At 45.5% G+C, this 19,219-nt stretch overlaps 1 protein-coding gene across 1 annotated transcript in view; it reads right to left on the reverse strand.

Moving 5' to 3' along the window:
- Positions 1-19,219, reverse strand: part of FRMD3 (FERM domain containing 3) — a 163,851-nt gene that overhangs the window by 141,601 nt on the left and 3,031 nt on the right. Inside the window, exon 2 of the mRNA XM_018566354.1 lies at positions 13,041-13,221. Within this exon, the coding sequence (XP_018421856.1) occupies positions 13,041-13,181 (141 nt within the window). The 5' untranslated portion in view covers positions 13,182-13,221. The remainder of the gene's footprint in view (positions 1-13,040; positions 13,222-19,219) is intronic.

Genomic DNA, 19,219 nt, shown 5'->3' on the forward strand with positions numbered 1-19,219 from the left:
GGGTTGGAAAAAGATAAAATCTGCTGCAACACAACATTAAAAACCTTTATGAGCCTAAAAGAATGGACAAGCCACTAAGGCAAACAACATAAACCATTCCTGCACTTAAACAGAGGCCATGTTGAACCAAGAGACAATTTCCTACTGACAAACCAATAACTACAGGGGAAAATGACAGGCTTTCTAAAGAAAAGGGTCACTGTGTCTGTGAAGTGATTCTACAAGGGCTTGAAAAACATTGTACCGTTCTACAGTTCTCTCTATTTGCATCCTAAAATGTTGCCTCGGCAATGCTATGTAGGAATAAGGTGGTTTGTAATTTTACACATTTCAATTACTTTAGGAGTGGGGTGACATCTGTGAACTACTTCCCTGAATTGTACAAGTATTTGCTCTTCTGAACAATGGCTGATGACTCAAAGCAAACTTTATGTTGCAAAATTAGGACATAAATTATAGAGATTAGGAGAGAGTAAACATTCTGTTTGCCGTGCTCTTTGAAACTCGTTATCTGCACAACTGTCTCTTCAGATATTGTACAAACGGAAATAAAATTGATAGATTTTCCTTTGCCCTTGCAATGGTTGCTTAGTTTCCTGCTCCCCAGCACCATACACTCATCAGTACTTGGTCCTGTGCCTCTTTGTTTGGCAGCTGGGAACAGGGAAATAAAGTCCTGTGTAAGCTCCAACCCCACTTGTCAGAGCTTACACAGGGCTATGGACTCCTTCCCCACCCAATTAGTAGGCACCATTGCTGTCAAATGGGGGGGGGGTCACATGCTTTCCCATACCTAGGAGTGACGGGTATATCACTTGGCTCCTGGCAGCTAAATGGAATGGCAGGGGAGGAAAGCTGAAATATAAAGGCAGAGACGAAACGCAGAGTAGGTGCTGCTTAGGAGGGGAGTAAAGTGATCATTTACTTTGTCCTGCATAGGCAAAGAAAAAGGCCTAATAAAATAATGGAAAGGCACCATCATGTGTAAAGCATTAGCACCTGTCTGTGTAGAATGTGCATGATATCTACAAAAATAATGTGCATGACATCTACAAAAATTACATTTCACTAATACACATGTACAAAAAGTAGGGCGTTCATCCCCATGGTAATAACTGCCTATCTCTAAGCATATATATGGTCTCCTTGCAGAGAGCATTTAACTACTTGAGTCCCATGTGACGCTTTATAACTTCACAAGTGACGTCACAGCGCTTCCTCTTATTACAGAGGCTGGGACCGAGCTGCAAGAGCATCTAACTACAGCAATAGATCACCACTGTAGTTATGTTTGCTCTCTGTTATTCTGCCTTCTAAAGATGAAGCTTTTTTGTGTGTTTCTTTTCATTATTACAAACATTAAAGACAAAGTACTGTATAATGGGTTGAGGTATTTTATTTTCTGACATTAACCTGAATGGGTACAGCGGCCCCATCTGAATGGGCACACCTGGGATTCCTAAAGTCCGAAAATGTCACCAGCACACCATTTGAACATGAAGCAAAGACAGTTCAATAACACATGTATGTCATTCAAGTACGAATTTGTGCTTGAATAACATACATGTGTCATTAAACTGTCTTTGCTTCATGTTCAAATGGTGTGCTGGTGACATTTTTGGACTTTGTAATATTTGCACGGTGCAATCTGTGGTCACTCCAAGCACCAGCCTGATGTACGGGTGCATTTTTTGATTCGCTAAGGAGTGCAACAGGACATACTTACATGTGACTCCACCTGGGATTCCTGCCACAAGAATCCATAGGCTCTTGCCGCAGGAATCCCAGAACGCCACATGTGACTGCAGCCTTACTCTCCCAATAGTTCTTTAATCCTAAATTCATTCTGCCATACCTAATAATGACAACTTGCGGCATGCATCACACATTGGCGTTCTTACATTACAACAGTAAATAAGATAAGATTATGTTCAACTGATCAGCTACCGGTCACATTCTGCCTTTCATATCTCCAAAATAGTACGGGATTTGGAAAGGGAGAATCTGGTTGGTATGGACAGCAGGATCCATGATTTCCTCAGAAACCTTTATTTAACAAGTCAATCAAGGGCCAATCAAAGCCCTATTTCTTCCTAAGGTATTTTACTTTATGTAGCCTGTCCCCACCATTTATTCAGCAGCAGAACTTGCCTGATGCCAGTGGCATCATATTTTTAAGAGAATGAAGTGAAACCGGTTGAGCAAGAATCATAATGGTTTTAAAATTCATATGACCTAAGTTAATGCTTCGCTTAAGATAGGGCAAAAGAAATAAAGAAAGGAAATTAGTTTCATGTTACAGTCATTTAGACACAACAAGCGATTTCAACTGTAGGACATAAGTAATGGCAGTGATCAGGAGTTCTGAGTGTAGTCGGACAGTATCTGTTAACTGTCTGCACTTCCCACACAGGAAGATATTTTTATGACTGTGTTAAAGCATAAGCAAAAACCTTTGCCCATGTAGGACACGCCTTTAATGCAGACAATAAAGGCTAATTCCACACCCTTGATCCACTGATTGTGGTTACAATCTTTTGCAAACAAATTACCATATGCACATTATTTGTGGGTGCATTTATTATATTTATTCTGCAAAAGGTGAAATTAGCCTTTGACAAGAGAATCCTCCTTTATTTCGGTTCCATTTCTTCACTTCTGTCAGTCTTCATTATGAGTTCACCCAAAAAACCCTCAAGCTTTTAATGAGGTCATAGTGCTGGTGAGTGCTGGCTTTCTCTTTAAGCCAGGTACTACAATATTACCGCTATTGAGACATGGAGGGTCTGGTGCTGGATGGATCTGTCTACCGCCTTTGTTATAAGGTCGCATGCATTTCTTATCATGCAATATCATGCATTTGACATCAATCAGACGCTTCTAAGATCAATTACAGATACATTTTGCCGGTGTTTTATCGAAAGCTCTGATTTGTTGAGCTCTCCGACTGGGCACAACTTTGAATATAGATGTCACCAGCACACCAGCACGCCAAGACTCTCAAGTCAGTGCAAATCCATTTATTAATAGATGCCACTCAGAATATCAAGCGCTTTCGGGGCCACACAGGGTCCCCTTCATCAGGCTCAGATTAGACATGAATGAAGAGGACCCTGTGTGACCCAGAAAGCGCTTGATATTCTGAGTGGCATCTATTAATAAATGGATTTGCACTGACTTGAAAGTCTCGGTGTGCTGGTGTGCTGGTGACATCTATATTCAAAGTTGTTCCATGTGCGGCGCCATCCGCGGTCATTTCAAACATCCATCAATATCTTGGGATTGCCGGTAAGGAGTGCTACAGGATCTATGGACACTCTGACTGGGCACGTCACATTCGGTGACTGCCAGTAGGAGATGTAGAGCAGATGGAGCTAGTGGGCATGGATAGAAAATCTTTGTCGAACTGTCTAACTATTGCCACTGCGCCTGCGCAGCTAGCGGCTCATCGGATTCTATAACCTAATACAAACTTATATTTTGTCGTAGGTTATAGAAGCCGATAGCCGCACAGTGGCAACTGTGGTTGTAGAAAGAATCATGTGGCCGTGCAGGCGTTGTAACAAAATATAACCTTTCACTAGGTTATAAATCTGATGAGGCAATAGCCACTGCACCTGCGCGGCTATCGGCTCATCGGCTTCTATAACCTAGGAGAAATATAACTGTAGTAGGTTATGGAAGTGGATAGCCGCGCAGGCGCTATGGCAATAGTTAGACAGTTCGACAAGGATTTCCTGGCCATGCGCGCTGGTACCATTTGCTGTAGATCTCCTACTGACACTCACCGGATGTGACGTCACCAGTTGGAGAGGTCAACAAGTTGGAACTTTCGATAGAACACCGGCAGTTGACCATCTGCTGACCTGCAATGGACCTCCCTCAAAGTTGCATCAACTTGCATCAAACTGGTCTAGAGTTCCGACTGACTTGTATAGGGAGAGAAGCAGTTCTGACGTAAATAAAGGGCTGCGAATTAGACTCTTATTAAATTACAACCTCTGATCTGCATAACTGTGTAAAGTCAGTGACACCTAGAGTGCTAAAACAAGACAGCCAGACATAAAAAAATACTGAGAACATAGCTTGAAACATCTCGGCTACTTATGCACCAAATAATAGAAATGCTGCTAATACGAAGTCAGTCGCTGTCGATAGATACAAAATAAAATTGTATTACAAAAGAAGTTAAAAGGAAATGAGACAGCAGAATCTAATGAGACGTCTATCCAGAACGCATATTTCCATACTGACAGAGAGTGAGTTGTAAAGTGATTGCATTTCACACTAATCCTAATGTTTGTACATATAGCACGTAACTCTGGGTGTCAAATAGCCTTCTGTTTACCAAACATTTAATTTAATAAACTGAAAATACATTGCATTGTTAGCTAGTATATGTTGTAATTCAAGAAAAAAGAAGAGAATTCACAAGAGAGGTGTCCCCAGGTAGGGTGTCACCCGGAGCGGCTGTCAGGTCTCACCCGCAGAGACGCCATCACGCACACATGTGATGTCATTATGCGCAAGCACGACATCATGACACACACGTGTAATGGCGTCACACGCCGTTGACTGCTGGCTGCCAACCTGGTGATGAACACTGGCAGAGGAGGGGATGTTTATCCAGCGAGATAAGGTATGCCGCTGGGTCCCTTACTCTCTTGTACAGCTGTCGGACACTGTCTCGGTCCATGACCGAGTGCACCGACTATTCAGAGGGGGTGACACCAAAATGACTGTGAGTCATTTTGGTGTCACCGCTCCAATAGTGTCACCTGGTGCAGGCTCTACCCCCCTTGTGACGCCACTGATTCACAACATAAATATCAGAGTGATACTAAACATTATCCAGCACTGAGGGCTTGTTCACACCATCGCCAGACCAGTTCTGGATGCGTTTCTGCATGTTTTTCATGCATTCCATAGCATTTTCTTTCTTTTGCAGTGATTTTAAGCATGTTCTAGTGCATTTGCATGTGTTTACGTGCGTTTCTATGCATTGCATTGTGAGAAAAAGCATGTTCTGGTACTTTTTTGAAAGTTAAGACATTGAACGCAATGGTGTGAACTAGCACATTAAAAACTCAGAATTATTGTGTATAAAAAAATGGAGATGGAGTGAACAAGCCCTCAGTGTCTTTACATGCCATTCAACCTGCCTAACAATCCTAGGACTAGGAGCCAGCTTTGAAGACCTGGGAGCCAGCAGTACACAACCCAAATGTCACCTAAATGTCACCCTGTTTTTCCCCATAGTCTTTATGGAGAAAAACACACATACTGTACATTGTAGAGATCCCTTTGTGTATCTCTACAATGTTATACTCACAGCGTGTGCAGGTCTAGTGCTGCATTACCAGGAAGCCCTGACTGAAAAATGGCACCAGCTTCACAAAAGCCAAATGACCAAGTGGGTCCAGCAGCACCTTCACAGTGCATATGTAGAGGTTAGTGCACACAGCCTGATTAGGCGCACTATAACGTTTTTAAAAGTTTTCTAATATGTTTCCCATTTAAATGTTCATCCCAATCCCCAGCTCCATATACTTATCTTTCCTTTACCCCCAAGCCACTCCATTCATTAGCCATATTAGAGAAAAGAAATACCAGGAAATACCAAAAACTACCAGGTATGGAGAAGCATGGGATGCACTCCCCTTCCACCCACATGGCAAGACTGAGTGGCCAAAACCAGGCAGCACGGTTGTCACATGAGGGTGGGAAGAGACCTTGGCCCTGTGTAAGCTCTGCCTAGATCAACTTGGAGCTTACACAGAGCTTCTTCCCTTTACGTTCATGGGTCTATAGGCTGGTGCGGCAGCAAAGAGAATGAAAGTAATAATGAGGGAGGGATTTCTAGCATGTTGCTTTGCCCTGCATAGCCAACACTAGTACAGTAAACTCCCAGTTATCCAGTACCCATGGTGATTGGTAGATGCCGGACAACTGTAGTTTCTGGTTTGCTTGAGAGTTACTATTACTCTCAAGCAAAGGGTGTTACTATTAGCAACACCCTTCCCCCCGCTCCATTCAACTGTTGGCTAGATTATGCTATTGGCTATTTTAAATTGCCAAAGCCGATAGCAGGCTGGCTATTGCACACACCCACTGCCCGTTGTTTACATTCACCTGCCTAGCCGTCGGCCGCAGAGAACAGAGAATTTAGTTAGCAACTAAATACATTTAGCTGCTGACAAAAAATGTTGTGTGCACATGTCTATCAAGCTACTGGCAAAAAAAAATTAGGACATATTATGTCCTCAATTATTTTTCTTGGTTGCTTGGGAGTTCTGGTTGCTTGAATGCCAGATAATGGGGAGTTTACTGTACTATTAAGACCTGTGAATCGGGCCAATCACAATTCTCACAAATTTCTCTGGCTGAGTGGTAAACACTGTACAATACAATGACAGCTGGCAGCTCCTGCACATAATGCAAATACCTGTGGATGATGGCCCCAGACGAAAGCATCAAGTGTGATTACAGCTGCGGGCACTGGCAGCTGTCATTGTATTGTACGGCGCCTTCGACCCGCAGCTGATTAATTTAACAGAGCAATTCATAAGGCTCATGCGATTGTCCCCATTTGCAAGTATGAGTGGGGCCTTGCAGTACTAAACCATCTCCATATTCATTAGACCGTCATAGACATATGGGGTCTATTCACAAAGCAGTCGAAGGATCTAGCCGTATCTTCAGCTGATCCTTCGGCTAGCTTCGCCCCCAGGACCCCTTCGGTTGAGTAGAACCGAAGGGCTGCTGTACGGGCTATTCACAACAGCCCGCAAAGCTCCCGAAGTCGGCCGAGCGGCTCATGCGAGCTGAAGGCATATGCTTCGGCTCGACTGAGCCGAGGTGAAAGCCGAAGCTGGCCGGGTGGCCGGCCAACAGCCTGCTTCTGACAGCTGGGCGGAGCCAGCCGTGATCTTACGGCTGGCTCCGGCCACTTGCAGAGAGATCAGCGTCCCTGGTTACCAGCTAACCAGGGACACTGATCTCCAGACGGCCTAACTCTCCCTGGCGCTCCGGGAGTCTCCCGCTCCCGGCCGCCCAGGAGAGAAACACTGCTTTTTCTTTTTTTTATTCTGACACGGAGCCGTTGGCTGTCGTCAGAATAAATTTTTTTTTTTTTTTAAATGTTCACCATAGGAATGCATTGCTACATTCCTATTGGCTATTTCAATTTGCAATAGCCAATGGCAAACTAACTATTGCACCCGCCCTCTGCTGCTGTCAATCCGCAGAGAGGACCTGCAGTTCTCATCAGGTCCCCACCAGTGATTGACAGCAGCAGAGGGGGGGGTGCAATAGCTTGTTTGCTATTGGCTATTGCAAATTGAAATAGCCAATAGGAATCTAGCAATGCATTCCTATGGCCAAATTTTTTTTTTTTTTTTTTTGACGGCAGCAGAACTGCCGGTCAATAGAAAACAGTTGGGCGGAGCTAGCTGTCATTGCTAGCTCCGCACAATCATTTTCTATTTGTTTTTTTGTACTTTTTTAACAATTTTTCTGTTCTGCTCGGTGCCTCTGAGGGACCGAGCAGAACAGCCGAGCCGAATGCCGCTCAGCTCACATCGCTTCAGGTCGGTCGTTCACTCGGCTGCCTAAGGCAGCTTAGTGAATAGACCCCATAGTACTCACCTGGATCAGAGTGAAAGTCAAATACAACTCATCAAAAGAGGAAAGTACTCACAAATATTTATTAAAACTTTCCTCACCTCCCCTGGCTCCCCACTGGTGCTGACATCTCCACTCAGCCTTCTTCTAGGTTCTGGATCTTCACCCATCTTGATTGGCAGTGCCAGTATAACGTAACTCCCATGCACCTGCACAGGAGTTCATTCATTCTGGCAGAGGTGTGCCGAGCATGTTACCCTGAGCTGCACGTGCACAGGAGTTCATTCATTCTGCCAGACGTGTGCCGAGCATGTTACACTGAGCTACACGTGCACAGGAGTTCATTCATTCTGCCAGACGTGTGCCGAGCATGTTACACTGAGCTACACGTGCACAGGAGTTCATTCATTCTGCCAGACGTGTGCCGAGCATGTTACACTGAGCTACACGTGCACAGGAGTTCATTCATTCTGCCAGACGTGTGCCGAGCATGTTACACTGAGCTACACGTGCACAGGAGTTCATTCATTCTGCCAGACGTGTGCCGAGCATGTTACACTGAGCTACACGTGCACAGGAGTTCATTCATTCTGCCAGACGTGTGCCGAGCATGTTACACTGAGCTACACGTGCACAGGAGTTCATTCATTCTGCCAGACGTGTGCCGAGCATGTTACACTGAGCTACACGTGCACAGGAGTTCATTCATTCTGCCAGACGTGTGCCGAGCATGTTACACTGAGCTACACGTGCACAGGAGTTCATTCATTCTGCCAGACGTGTGCCGAGCATGTTACACTGAGCTACACGTGCACAGGAGTTCATTCATTCTGCCAGACGTGTGCCGAGCATGTTACACTGAGCTACACGTGCACAGGAGTTCATTCATTCTGCCAGACGTGTGCCGAGCATGTTACACTGAGCTACACGTGCACAGGAGTTCATTCATTCTGCCAGACGTGTGCCGAGCATGTTACACTGAGCTACACGTGCACAGGAGTTCATTCATTCTGCCAGACGTGTGCCGAGCATGTTACACTGAGCTACACGTGCACAGGAGTTCATTCATTCTGCCAGACGTGTGCCGAGCATGTTACACTGAGCTACACGTGCACAGGAGTTCATTCATTCTGCCAGACGTGTGCCGAGCATGTTACACTGAGCTACACGTGCACAGGAGTTCATTCATTCTGCCAGACGTGTGCCGAGCATGTTACACTGAGCTACACGTGCACAGGAGTTCATTCATTCTGCCAGACGTGTGCCGAGCATGTTACACTGAGCTACACGTGCACAGGAGTTCATTCATTCTGCCAGACGTGTGCCGAGCATGTTACACTGAGCTACACGTGCACAGGAGTTCATTCATTCTGCCAGACGTGTGCCGAGCATGTTACACTGAGCTACACGTGCACAGGAGTTCATTCATTCTGCCAGACGTGTGCCGAGCATGTTACACTGAGCTGCAGGTGCAAAGGGGTTCATTCATTTTGTCAGACGTGTGCCGAGCATGTTACACTGAGCTACACGTGCACAGGAGTTCATTCATTCTGTCAGACGTGTGCCGAGCATGTTACACTGAGCTGCAGGTGCACAGGAGTTCATTCATTCTGTCAGAGGTGTGCCGAGCATGTTACACTGAGCTGCACGTGCACAGGAGTTCATTCATTCTGTCAGACGTGTGCCGAGCATGTTACACTGAGCTGCACGTGCACAGGAGTTCATTCATTCTGTCAGACGTGTGCCGAGCATGTTACACTGAGCTGCACGTGCACAGGAGTTCATTCATTCTGGCAGAGGTGTGCCGAGCATGTTACACTGAGCTGTACGTGCACACCTGAGTGTACATTCTAAAGAATATTGTGAACAGGCAGGTAAGTTTGTTTTATTGCAGAAAAAGACATAGGGGTTCATGTATTAAAAGCAAATAGACTGTTCACTTTGCAAGCTTAGTAAATGAGGTGAAGCTCTGTTGACTTCCATCACCCAATTATGTACAAGCAAAAAAAAAACAAGCTGGACTCCCCCCTCCACGCTCCAAACCGCCAGCGCTGACTGGCGGAACGGACGGGGAGGGGGCGGGTACAGCTGGCTCTGCCTCTAGATAGGCAGAGCCAGCTCTCACTCACGCACCTGGGCGGATCCCGGCACAATTGTCGGGATCCGCTTCAGCTGCGGCGTCTCAGTATACCGCGAGCTGTAGCTCACGATATACTGAGCTTAGGGTGACGGGAGGACGCTAGTTTGTGTCCTCCCGTTACCCTAAGGAGAACTATGGGGAAACACCCTAACCCCATAGTTTTCCTTTAAATCAACCCCACAGTAATAAAAAAAATTACCTGCTCACATTTTTGTTTTTAAAAGAAGATCTGTGGCTAATGAAAAACATACCCTTGTAGTGGGGCTTCCCCTGCATTGCAAGAGATAAGTGCTTCTTTCATCTAGGGGGGCTCAAATAAAGCTGTGTTACTCATCTGATCCAGGCCCCTATGACAGTCAACAGTAACCTCACACCACCTCCACTCCAGCTATGGAATGTCCCTTTGGCATCTCTGATCCTCCAGCGATGAGTGGACGAACGAATGGGGACGGACACAGCTGGCCCTGTTAGATAGGCAGAGCCAGCTGCCACTCACGCAGCTGGGTGGATCACGACAGTATTGTTGGGATTTTTCCTGGCTGCGGTGCTCTCAGTATATCGCGGGCAATAGCTCGCAATATACTGAGCTTTGGGTCACGGGAGGAGGTTAGTATATGTCCTCCCGTGACCCTGAAGAGAACTGCGGGGGAAAAACGCTTACCTCATAGTTCTCTTTTAGGTTTAGTTATCTTTAGGTTCCACATCACACAAATACCACCAGCTGGAACCGTCATCTTGAAAATAAACTGTCAATGAAATGAACTGTTGCCACTAAATCAGGGATGTACACATGAATATAGAATTCACAGGCCAGTCTGTCCAATCCAGGAGCCAGAAGAATGTTTTAGGAGACAGCTCCATTGACTAGGGAAATCTTCAAAAGTTGGGTACCAACTGAAATTTTTAAGTAGCATTGGCTACCTGGATCCTGGGATTGGTCTAGCACAGCACTAAATTAACAGGACTCTACGTATGTAGCTGTGTTTAAAGAAGAACTATGGGGGTCAGTGTTTTTCCCCATAGTTCTCCTTAGGGTAACGGGAGGACACAAACTAGCGTCCTCCCGTTACCCTAAGCTCAGTATACCCCGAGCTACAGCTCGCGGTATACTGAGACGCCGCAGCCGGAGCGGATCCCGACGTAGATGACGGGATCCACCCAGCTGCGTGAGTGACAGCTGGCTCTGCCTATCTAGAGGCAGAGCCAGCTGTACCCGCCCCCTCCCCCGTCCGTTCCACCAGTCAGCGCTGGCAGATCGGAGCGGGGAGATTGGAATCCAGCCCCTCCCCTGTCACGGCAGAGAGCCGTGACAGGATCGAGAGGTGAGCGAACTCCGGTATGTGTTCGCTCACCTCCCGAACTACTGAGCCGACCTGTGACAGTCTCATTGTCACAGGTCGGCTAGTACTATGAGGTGAGTGGAAATCACTCATCTCATAGTTCTCCTTTAAGTGACACTAAACTCAGGAGTTAAATCTTAAAAATACATTCAAGTATCCTAACTATTAACAAAAATGCATCTTATTTGTGTATCACTTGGCTGCAGATCCTCAAATCATCTCTGAATTGGTGCTGACACTGTCCTTCCTTCTGGAGGGGGGCTACTCTTACTCTCCATGGTACCTGTGTGTGTTGTAAAGTAGTCACCACTCCAAGCTCACTCCTGTGATGGACTACAATCTCACGTTTAGTTTACTAATATTGTTTCCCCATGGGGAACAAAAGTGGTCACCCTCCAGAAGGAAGGACAGTGTCAGCACAAATTCAGAGATGAGTTGAGGATCTACAGATGAGTAAACTTAACATGAGATTGTTGTCCATCAGGGGAGCAAGCATTGGAGCGGTCACTTTACAACACACACAGGGACCATGGGGAACAAAAGTACCCCCCCTCTAGAAGGAAGGATGGTGACAGCACCAATTCAGAGATGATTTACAGGATCTACTGATGAGTGATACTCAAATAAAAAACATTTTGGTTAATAGTTAAAGTGACATTAAACCCTCAGATTTTTTAACATAAGCCAATACTGTAATGTGTGCCTTACTGTAATCCATGGTTGTTTCCCTTCTCTTTGCTGCTCTTCCTTTTAAATCCTCATGTCTTCTCATGCTTGGGGAAAACTTCCCTTTGCAGCTGAGTGCCTCTTCCTGTAGTGCTGGCTCAGGTTGTGAACCTACACACAGACACTATGTATCCATTTCAGAGACAAGGCAGTCTGCTGCAAAACAGAAGTTCTGCCCAGCATGAGAAGAGATAACGATTTAAAAGGAAGAGCAGCAAAGAGAAGGGAAACAACCATGGATTACAGTAAGGCGCACATTACACATATTGTTTTATGTTAAAAAATCTGCAGGTTTAAAGTCACTTTAAGTTACTTGAATGTATTTTTAAAATTTAACTTCTGAGTTTACTGTCACTTTAAGTAGCACTGTCTACCCGGATCCTGGGATTGGTCCAGCCCAGCACTATATTAATGGGATTGTAGGTATGTAGCTGTGTTAACATGTTATGCTATATGTGCCTGTTTTTTTTATGCCCGCTGTTCCCAATCCCCCTTCCCCTGGAGGTCTTTATAAACAAATAATTTAAAAACACAAAAAAAATGATTACATCCGTCAATATTTTCAATCTCAAAGCAAATCAACAACCATCCCCACAGAAAAATCTGCAACTGTAACTAAAACCTATGACATTTGGCATAAATCCCTCCTGCTAAAATGACTTTCACAACTTACAATTGTAGCAAAGTTGTATATTATGACATTTAGTGCCAATATGTTTGTTTCCCTTTCTTTCCCTGTAAATGTTCTCCAGTTGCAGACTATAGTACGATCCATAGCATGGTATATAGATTCTATCCCCGCAGCATCTTTTGGTGATTCTTCTGGCTGGCTGGCTGGCTGTCTCCATTCAATCCTATGGAGTGTAGACAGAGGGTGGCGCCTGGGTGAATGTTCACGTGTAGGGAATACGGATGTAAATACACCAGGTTTTATTGAATGATCTCCAATGCAGGAAATATTCCGGTGGCTAGAGATGCAGCAGATCTGAGCATCCACGGAATGTGATGATGAACAGGGCGAGGTACCACCTTCTGTACACACACAGGCACAGGGATGAAGACCATGACAATAAACAATGGCACGATCACAACTTTCCTACACAAAGCTTTAGCCTAGTCAGATCCATGTTCACCTCCCTCCTAAACTTCTACCCCCCCACACCGATTTCACTTTCCGTCCGCCGACCCAATCCACCAGGGATCGTTCATACCTGAATATTGCAGGAGATCTCCGTGTCATCCAGCAGGCGGATGGTGCATTTCATGTCCAGAGTTAAGGATCTCATACTAGCAGTCCTTAAACGGTTCATTTTCATCGTTCCCTTCTGGTGGGTGCACTGGCAGCCAAACATACACGGAGCCTTGCTGGGACTAGAAGAGGTGAAGCCGGCTCTTAGTGCTGGAGCCCAGGATACATGTCCTCCCCTGTCCCTCCCTCCCTCCCTCCCGGCTCTAGGATGGAGAGGAGACAAGCCTGTGATCCCTATTATCTCCGGGGATGGTGGGAGGGAGGCTGGCTGGCTGGCTAGCTGGCCGTGTGCTGGTACTGCTATGAGAGCGAGGCTGGGTTTGCAGTCAGCTATGTGGAGTGTTTGTCACCTCCCCAGCAAAATGAGGAGGGTGTGTGCTAGACAAATGCAATGACATTACAGGCATGGAGCTTCTCTTCAGCATCCCACACTTATTTACTACAGCCCCTGCTGGAGAATGCTGCATTGTTTTGGTGTGGGTTATCATGGCATGCCATGACGTGTACTGCCGTTAAAGCTGACCGATTAAAAATAAATTGAGCCGTGGGTGTTCCTGCAAGCGTTTAGGGTCCCCACACACCTTACGATTATCGTACGATAATCGCGGGAAATCCCGCGATCGTACGATGATCGTAAGGTGTGTGGAAGCCGTGCGACCTCTACTACTGTAAGGTCGCACGACTTTAAACTTACGGACATGTTAGAAAACCCGCCGAGCATCGTACGATGTTCGGCGGGTTTGTGGCATGTCCGTACGATAACAGCCGCACGGGCCGGTGTGCGCAAGCGCACACTGCCCGTTCGGCATTGCGGTCATCGGAAGCCCGCCCCTCAGGGGGCGTGGCTTGCGGTCATCGCAAGTACGATCTGCCTATGCAACATAGGCAGATTGTACGGTTTTTTAAGTACCTTACAACCATCGCAAGACAAAAGTCTTGCGATGGTTGTAAGGTGTGTGCCCAGCGCTTCGATCGGAGCCGACCAAACCATGAATGCATCCTATCAGATGAAACCACTGCTCAGCAGCATGACTGCAATGAGGCGAACGCAGATGCCGCGGTGAATGAATACAATAGCCGGCAGTGGAGATGACCCCCCATCCTTACTGTTTATCGAAGAACTAGAAGAAAATGAACTCTTGCAGTGGGGATACCCCCACACGGCAAGGGTTAAAGTGATGATAAACAAAAGGATTTTACGTTATTTCAAATCACTTACAATGGATGCTGCTCCTTGATGTTTGAAAGTTTTAGTTTCCTGCAAAATTAGCTGGTCACATGATTCCTTGTATTTATGAGTCATTATATTCTGTATATGTATTTATGAGTCCTTATATTCCCTGTACAATTCCTTGTATTGAGTCCTTATATTCTGTTCTAGGGTGGCTCCTTTCTTTTGCAGGGTCCTATAGAGTCACCCGTGTGTGTGATAGTAAGCTGTGTGTGTGTCCTCTTTCCTGATCCCCCCACCTCCCTTCTGCAAGCTAGTAGATGGACATCTCCTGGCAGGGGCATCTCCATAATGAGGCAGACGAAGGCAGTAGCCTCAGGCGGCATCTCATGGTGGGGACAGTAGCATGTGCAACTTACAGCACCCCTCCTTCCCCAGCTGACAGCTCGGCCACCCAACAACTCCCATCCGGAAGACAGCTCAGCCCAAACCATCCCTTCCTTCTCTGCAGTTGACACCTCGGGTGATTCTGGACCGCATTAACCCACCGCTCCCTCCTTCTAGCCACCTCAGGCCGCAAATAAGGTATGAATAGTACTGTCTGATGGAGACTGTGCCGTCCCTTGTGATCTTGAACTGGGCAGGAAGTTTAAAGAAGCTGAGGTGAGAGAGTTGGAGCCAGCTGTCCAGAAACATGATGACTGTAAGTGCTTGGACAAAAATATAAAGAAATACTTTGCAGGGCAATATATATTGGTTTGATCTGGATTCATTATTGAAATAAAGATGGAGCGTTTCATACTACTTTAGGTGCTCATTTTGGTCTAGGGGCTTTAAAAAAAAAAAAGATATACTCGTCTGATCCTTAGTCCTGCCTGGTTGCTACACTGGTCCTCACAGCCTCTTCTCCCCTGGGCTCTAAGGACTACTGACATCATCACATCTAATGCAAGTTCACTGACTTGTATTGCACATGAAGATGCAAGGGCCATTCCACAGCCGCAGCAGAGGCATAGGGGGTGAGTACTGACTGTCACAGAACTGAGGACTAGCTGAGTATATCTTCTTTATTCCGGCCCCTAGACCAAATTGAGCACATTCGATTTGTGTGCAGCTTTAAAGAAGACCTCGGGGCATTTTAAAAACTACCCTTGCAGCTGGGCTACCCCAGGGTTAAAATTCCACGACTTCTTCTTTAAAGCTACACACAAATCGAATTATGGCAGATTTATCAGTAATCGGCAGAAATTCAACCTGCAGCTGTCCCTATCTCCTCAACAAAAGTCAAAGGTTAGATCAACTTTTTTGGAAAGGAGATGTTGGAAAATTGTCAGAGCTTGCAGTTAATCAGCTGCAAGCACTGTTTGCAGATTCTGACAGCAGCAGGTGGTGCTGTCAGATTACAAAGGACGCAGTGGGAGATTCAAAGTCTCATAGCTTTAATTGAAAAAAGTCTATCAGTATGTACCCAGCATACACATACACGGCTAGATTTGTCTCGATCAGCCCCTGAATTTCCTTGGCTTCCGCCTACAATCCAAATAACAAATAACAAATAACAACGGACGACCGAAATCAAGGCAGAATAATAACAATAAAAATAGTGGGGAACAACAAGGTAACTGGTCCCAAATATGGCCCTAGTTTGTGTATGACTATAGTAAGGGCATCAGATTGTGAGCTTTGCTTGGGACAGGAAATAATGGTTCTATACTCGGTAATGCACTATGGTTGGAGCTATGTTATTCTGGAAAAAAAACAATAAAACTCTTACGTCTCCATTGCTGAGCTTTGGCCTATCAGACTGTTGTCCATCCTTTTGCTTCCTCCAGTGGGAACCCTCTAAAAAGAAGTATAATGAGGATGTCATGAAGGTGTTCCTGGACAAGGACTGAGGATGAGAAGAACAAGGTGGAGGTTGAGGTAAGCAAGCTTGCAGCAGTGGCCTCCCCCTTATTGCATCCTTCCAGCTGCCAAATTTGAGAAGAATAATGATGGCTGCGTATCTGACACTGAAGGGCCACACAGGCCATGAACTGACTGAAAGGAGCTGTTTCCAATCACTAATATGGAAGGATTTGCAGCACCTTGAGTTTAGCTAAATGCATGGCTAATGCTAGACGCTGGCTGTTGGGCTTGTTAGGGTGGTGCTTTTTATTCCGTACCAGTACCTGGGAAACAGAACCCAGGCAAGTGAAGGTTGCTACTTGTGATGATGGGTGTGGGCAAGGGCTGAGGTTCAAGCCTTTGCTTCAAGAACTTCTGATAGACTTCTCAGTCCCCCAGCAAAACTTGACTCCCTCTCACTGGATGGAGCAGGATGGGGGGGATATGTAGCAGAGGAAGGAATAGGGGGGCAGGACTGTTGCAGTAGATTTGTCTCTGCCAGGTACTGCTCCCACCCAGCTTTATGTGGTTTTGCATTAGGTTAATGCCAAAGTAGCTGTTCTTGCTGTGACTATCCACTGAAGAAAGATGCTGCGGGGACCAAACTGGAGAGCTACGCTGATTCACTTTTAGGGTGAAATGCCCTGTGCTGCCAGATTTGCCAGATATGATGTAGTTTTCACATCTCTCCCAGCTCTCTGCATCAAAGTTCCCCTACCCAATGGCAACATTCTCTCTGTTCAAGCATGCCATTGCTCTTCCACTTTCACCTCTCCTTGAACGTTGCCAAAGCTCTCCCCTCCGTGGCACCCAAGTAAGTCTGACAACTCATTATCTGCTGTCTAATCGTCCTCATTGGGGCTTACATGGAAGAAAGTGCCAACTACTTGCACTTTTATGGCTTTTGCTTAGCACCTGGCCCACCCTCTCTGCTGAACCTGCTGTCTTCCTCCCTTTGCCACAACCACTCCTCCACCAGGGAAAGAAGGAAGACTTTTGCATTGCTATAATAATCAAGCTTTCTTGGTCAGTCACATCTGCATGCTGTGGCTGAATTGGTCAGCTTCTTTGGCCAAAAAGTGTCAGATGCACCTTGCCCCTGCTGAGTGCGAACGTACCACTGCTTTGTAATGCAAGACCTGCTTGTGGAGTCAGTCACCCTTTAGTACCTCCATGCCCAGGACCACTGCCTCTGCTTTAGGCTTACCTGCTCTTTTAGTATATTTCAGGTATATCCCTAACTTTTACTATAGGATTAGGGGAATGTTGGGGAGTGTGTGAGTTGTTTTGGTGTGTACTGTTTTATACTTTGTGTTTTATCTTTATTTGGATGCACGATGTGCTGTGAACAAAAGGCAGCTCCAAGAACAGATGATCAGCAAGAAGTAAATGCTGCACTTCAATCACTCACTGCCCCGCCAACACAAAATTAAAAAAAAGATACCCCCCCCCCAAAAAAAAAAGACACTAAAAAACAAACCCCAAAAACAAAAGCCCACTATATATTTTGTTGTTGCAAAAAAAAACAGCTTTCTTATTTACTGGTCAGCAGCAGCAAATCAGCCGCAAACCAAAACTGCAGCAAAAAAAAAAAAACCCCAATGAGCAAAAAACAAAAAAAGAAGTGTCCGTTCACACCAGCAGTGCACTACGACATGGCCAGTGGTGTGCACTATAAAGGAAGTGGTGTATTGCGCTGTTGCACTGTTTCCATTTTTTTAACTTACGAATGTCCAAAGTGACATTTCATTCAATTTTATTTTTGGATACGGTGGAAAAAAAAGTGCATCATGCCCTGTTTTTTTTTTCCAGTGCACACCTCCTCAGTATGGTGGTGTAAATTGATACCATAGAACACAAGGCAAATTGCCGTGTCCATGCATTGGGACTGAGTTAGGCAAGGCATCCCATCGTGTCTGGTATCAACCAGTCCTCAGGGGGTGATTGCCAAACAACTAGCAATCCAACTTGCTGCTGACACAGATATAGTAGTCCTAAAATAAACTTTATGGGCACATTCTCACTAGCTAGAACACTGCATTCTCTACTGAGATCTCTACGACTAGGCCCGAAGGGGTAAAACACGTTAGAGGTGGGTGATCATCAGGCGAGAATCATACGGTGCTAATGGTTGGGTTTGAATAAACATATAATGATAATGTTTGGCGGTGTGCGGCTATTTTTGGTTTAATATGATTGTGTAGTGTGGATGGCTCCCAGCCAGCACCTGAGGCAAGACCGAGTGGTGGAGCTTGGATCTGGGTGAAGCGGTGAAAGCTTCCCCTTCTCATGGAAGCTAATTAGTTGCTGTGAGCAAACACAACAATTGAGATCCAACTTGTCCCAGACACTTTTTATTAATTCCCGCCTAAAACTGCTCCTTTTTATAGTTGAGGTTATCAAGTCCCCACCCCCATTAATGGCTGCTGACCAAGAACAAAGGGTGCACAAGGCATTATGGCTAAATAGCAACATTTGGTGACAAAGCAATTTCACCCAAAATGTATGCCTTAGGCAAATGCAAAGCCCTAAAATTCACAAATTTGAGCAAATTCAAATTTTGCAGAGCTGTATTGTGTGGCCCTACCAACCTTTGCTTGAAATTACTCCCAGCCGAGCCCTATGCCAACTGTGCATGTGTTCCTCTGCCTCATTCATTCCTATGTCTGGATCCATGCTCATGGAGGACACAGCCATCAATGACTACCAATCACAACCTTCATCTTTAAATATTAAAGAACATTTAGTTTAAGGATATAATGTAGCTGTTTTAATTGTAGCCTGACATTATTGCATAAGAATATTACTACAATTGGCCAATGTTGACAAGAAAATTAGATTGCGGTACAGTCCATGGCATCAGCTGTCACTTGTAAAATAAAAGGTTAGAATGGAAGGTATTATTTAAGGCATTTTTCTTCTTTATTTTTTCACATTGCTATATTTAGTAATAAATATAACTTGCCCTGTCAGGTTGTGTTGCTTTCCCTGAAATTTGATTCTGTGTTGAGACACGAATAACTGAACTATTAGTAGCTGGAAGTGGAAGGTTATGTTGGATGTCATCCCAGAATAAACAGCAG

This window comes from Nanorana parkeri, unplaced genomic scaffold (genome assembly GCF_000935625.1).
Source record: "Nanorana parkeri isolate BGI_ZX_2015 unplaced genomic scaffold, ASM93562v1 scaffold941, whole genome shotgun sequence".
Lineage (NCBI taxonomy): Eukaryota > Metazoa > Chordata > Amphibia > Anura > Dicroglossidae > Nanorana > Nanorana parkeri.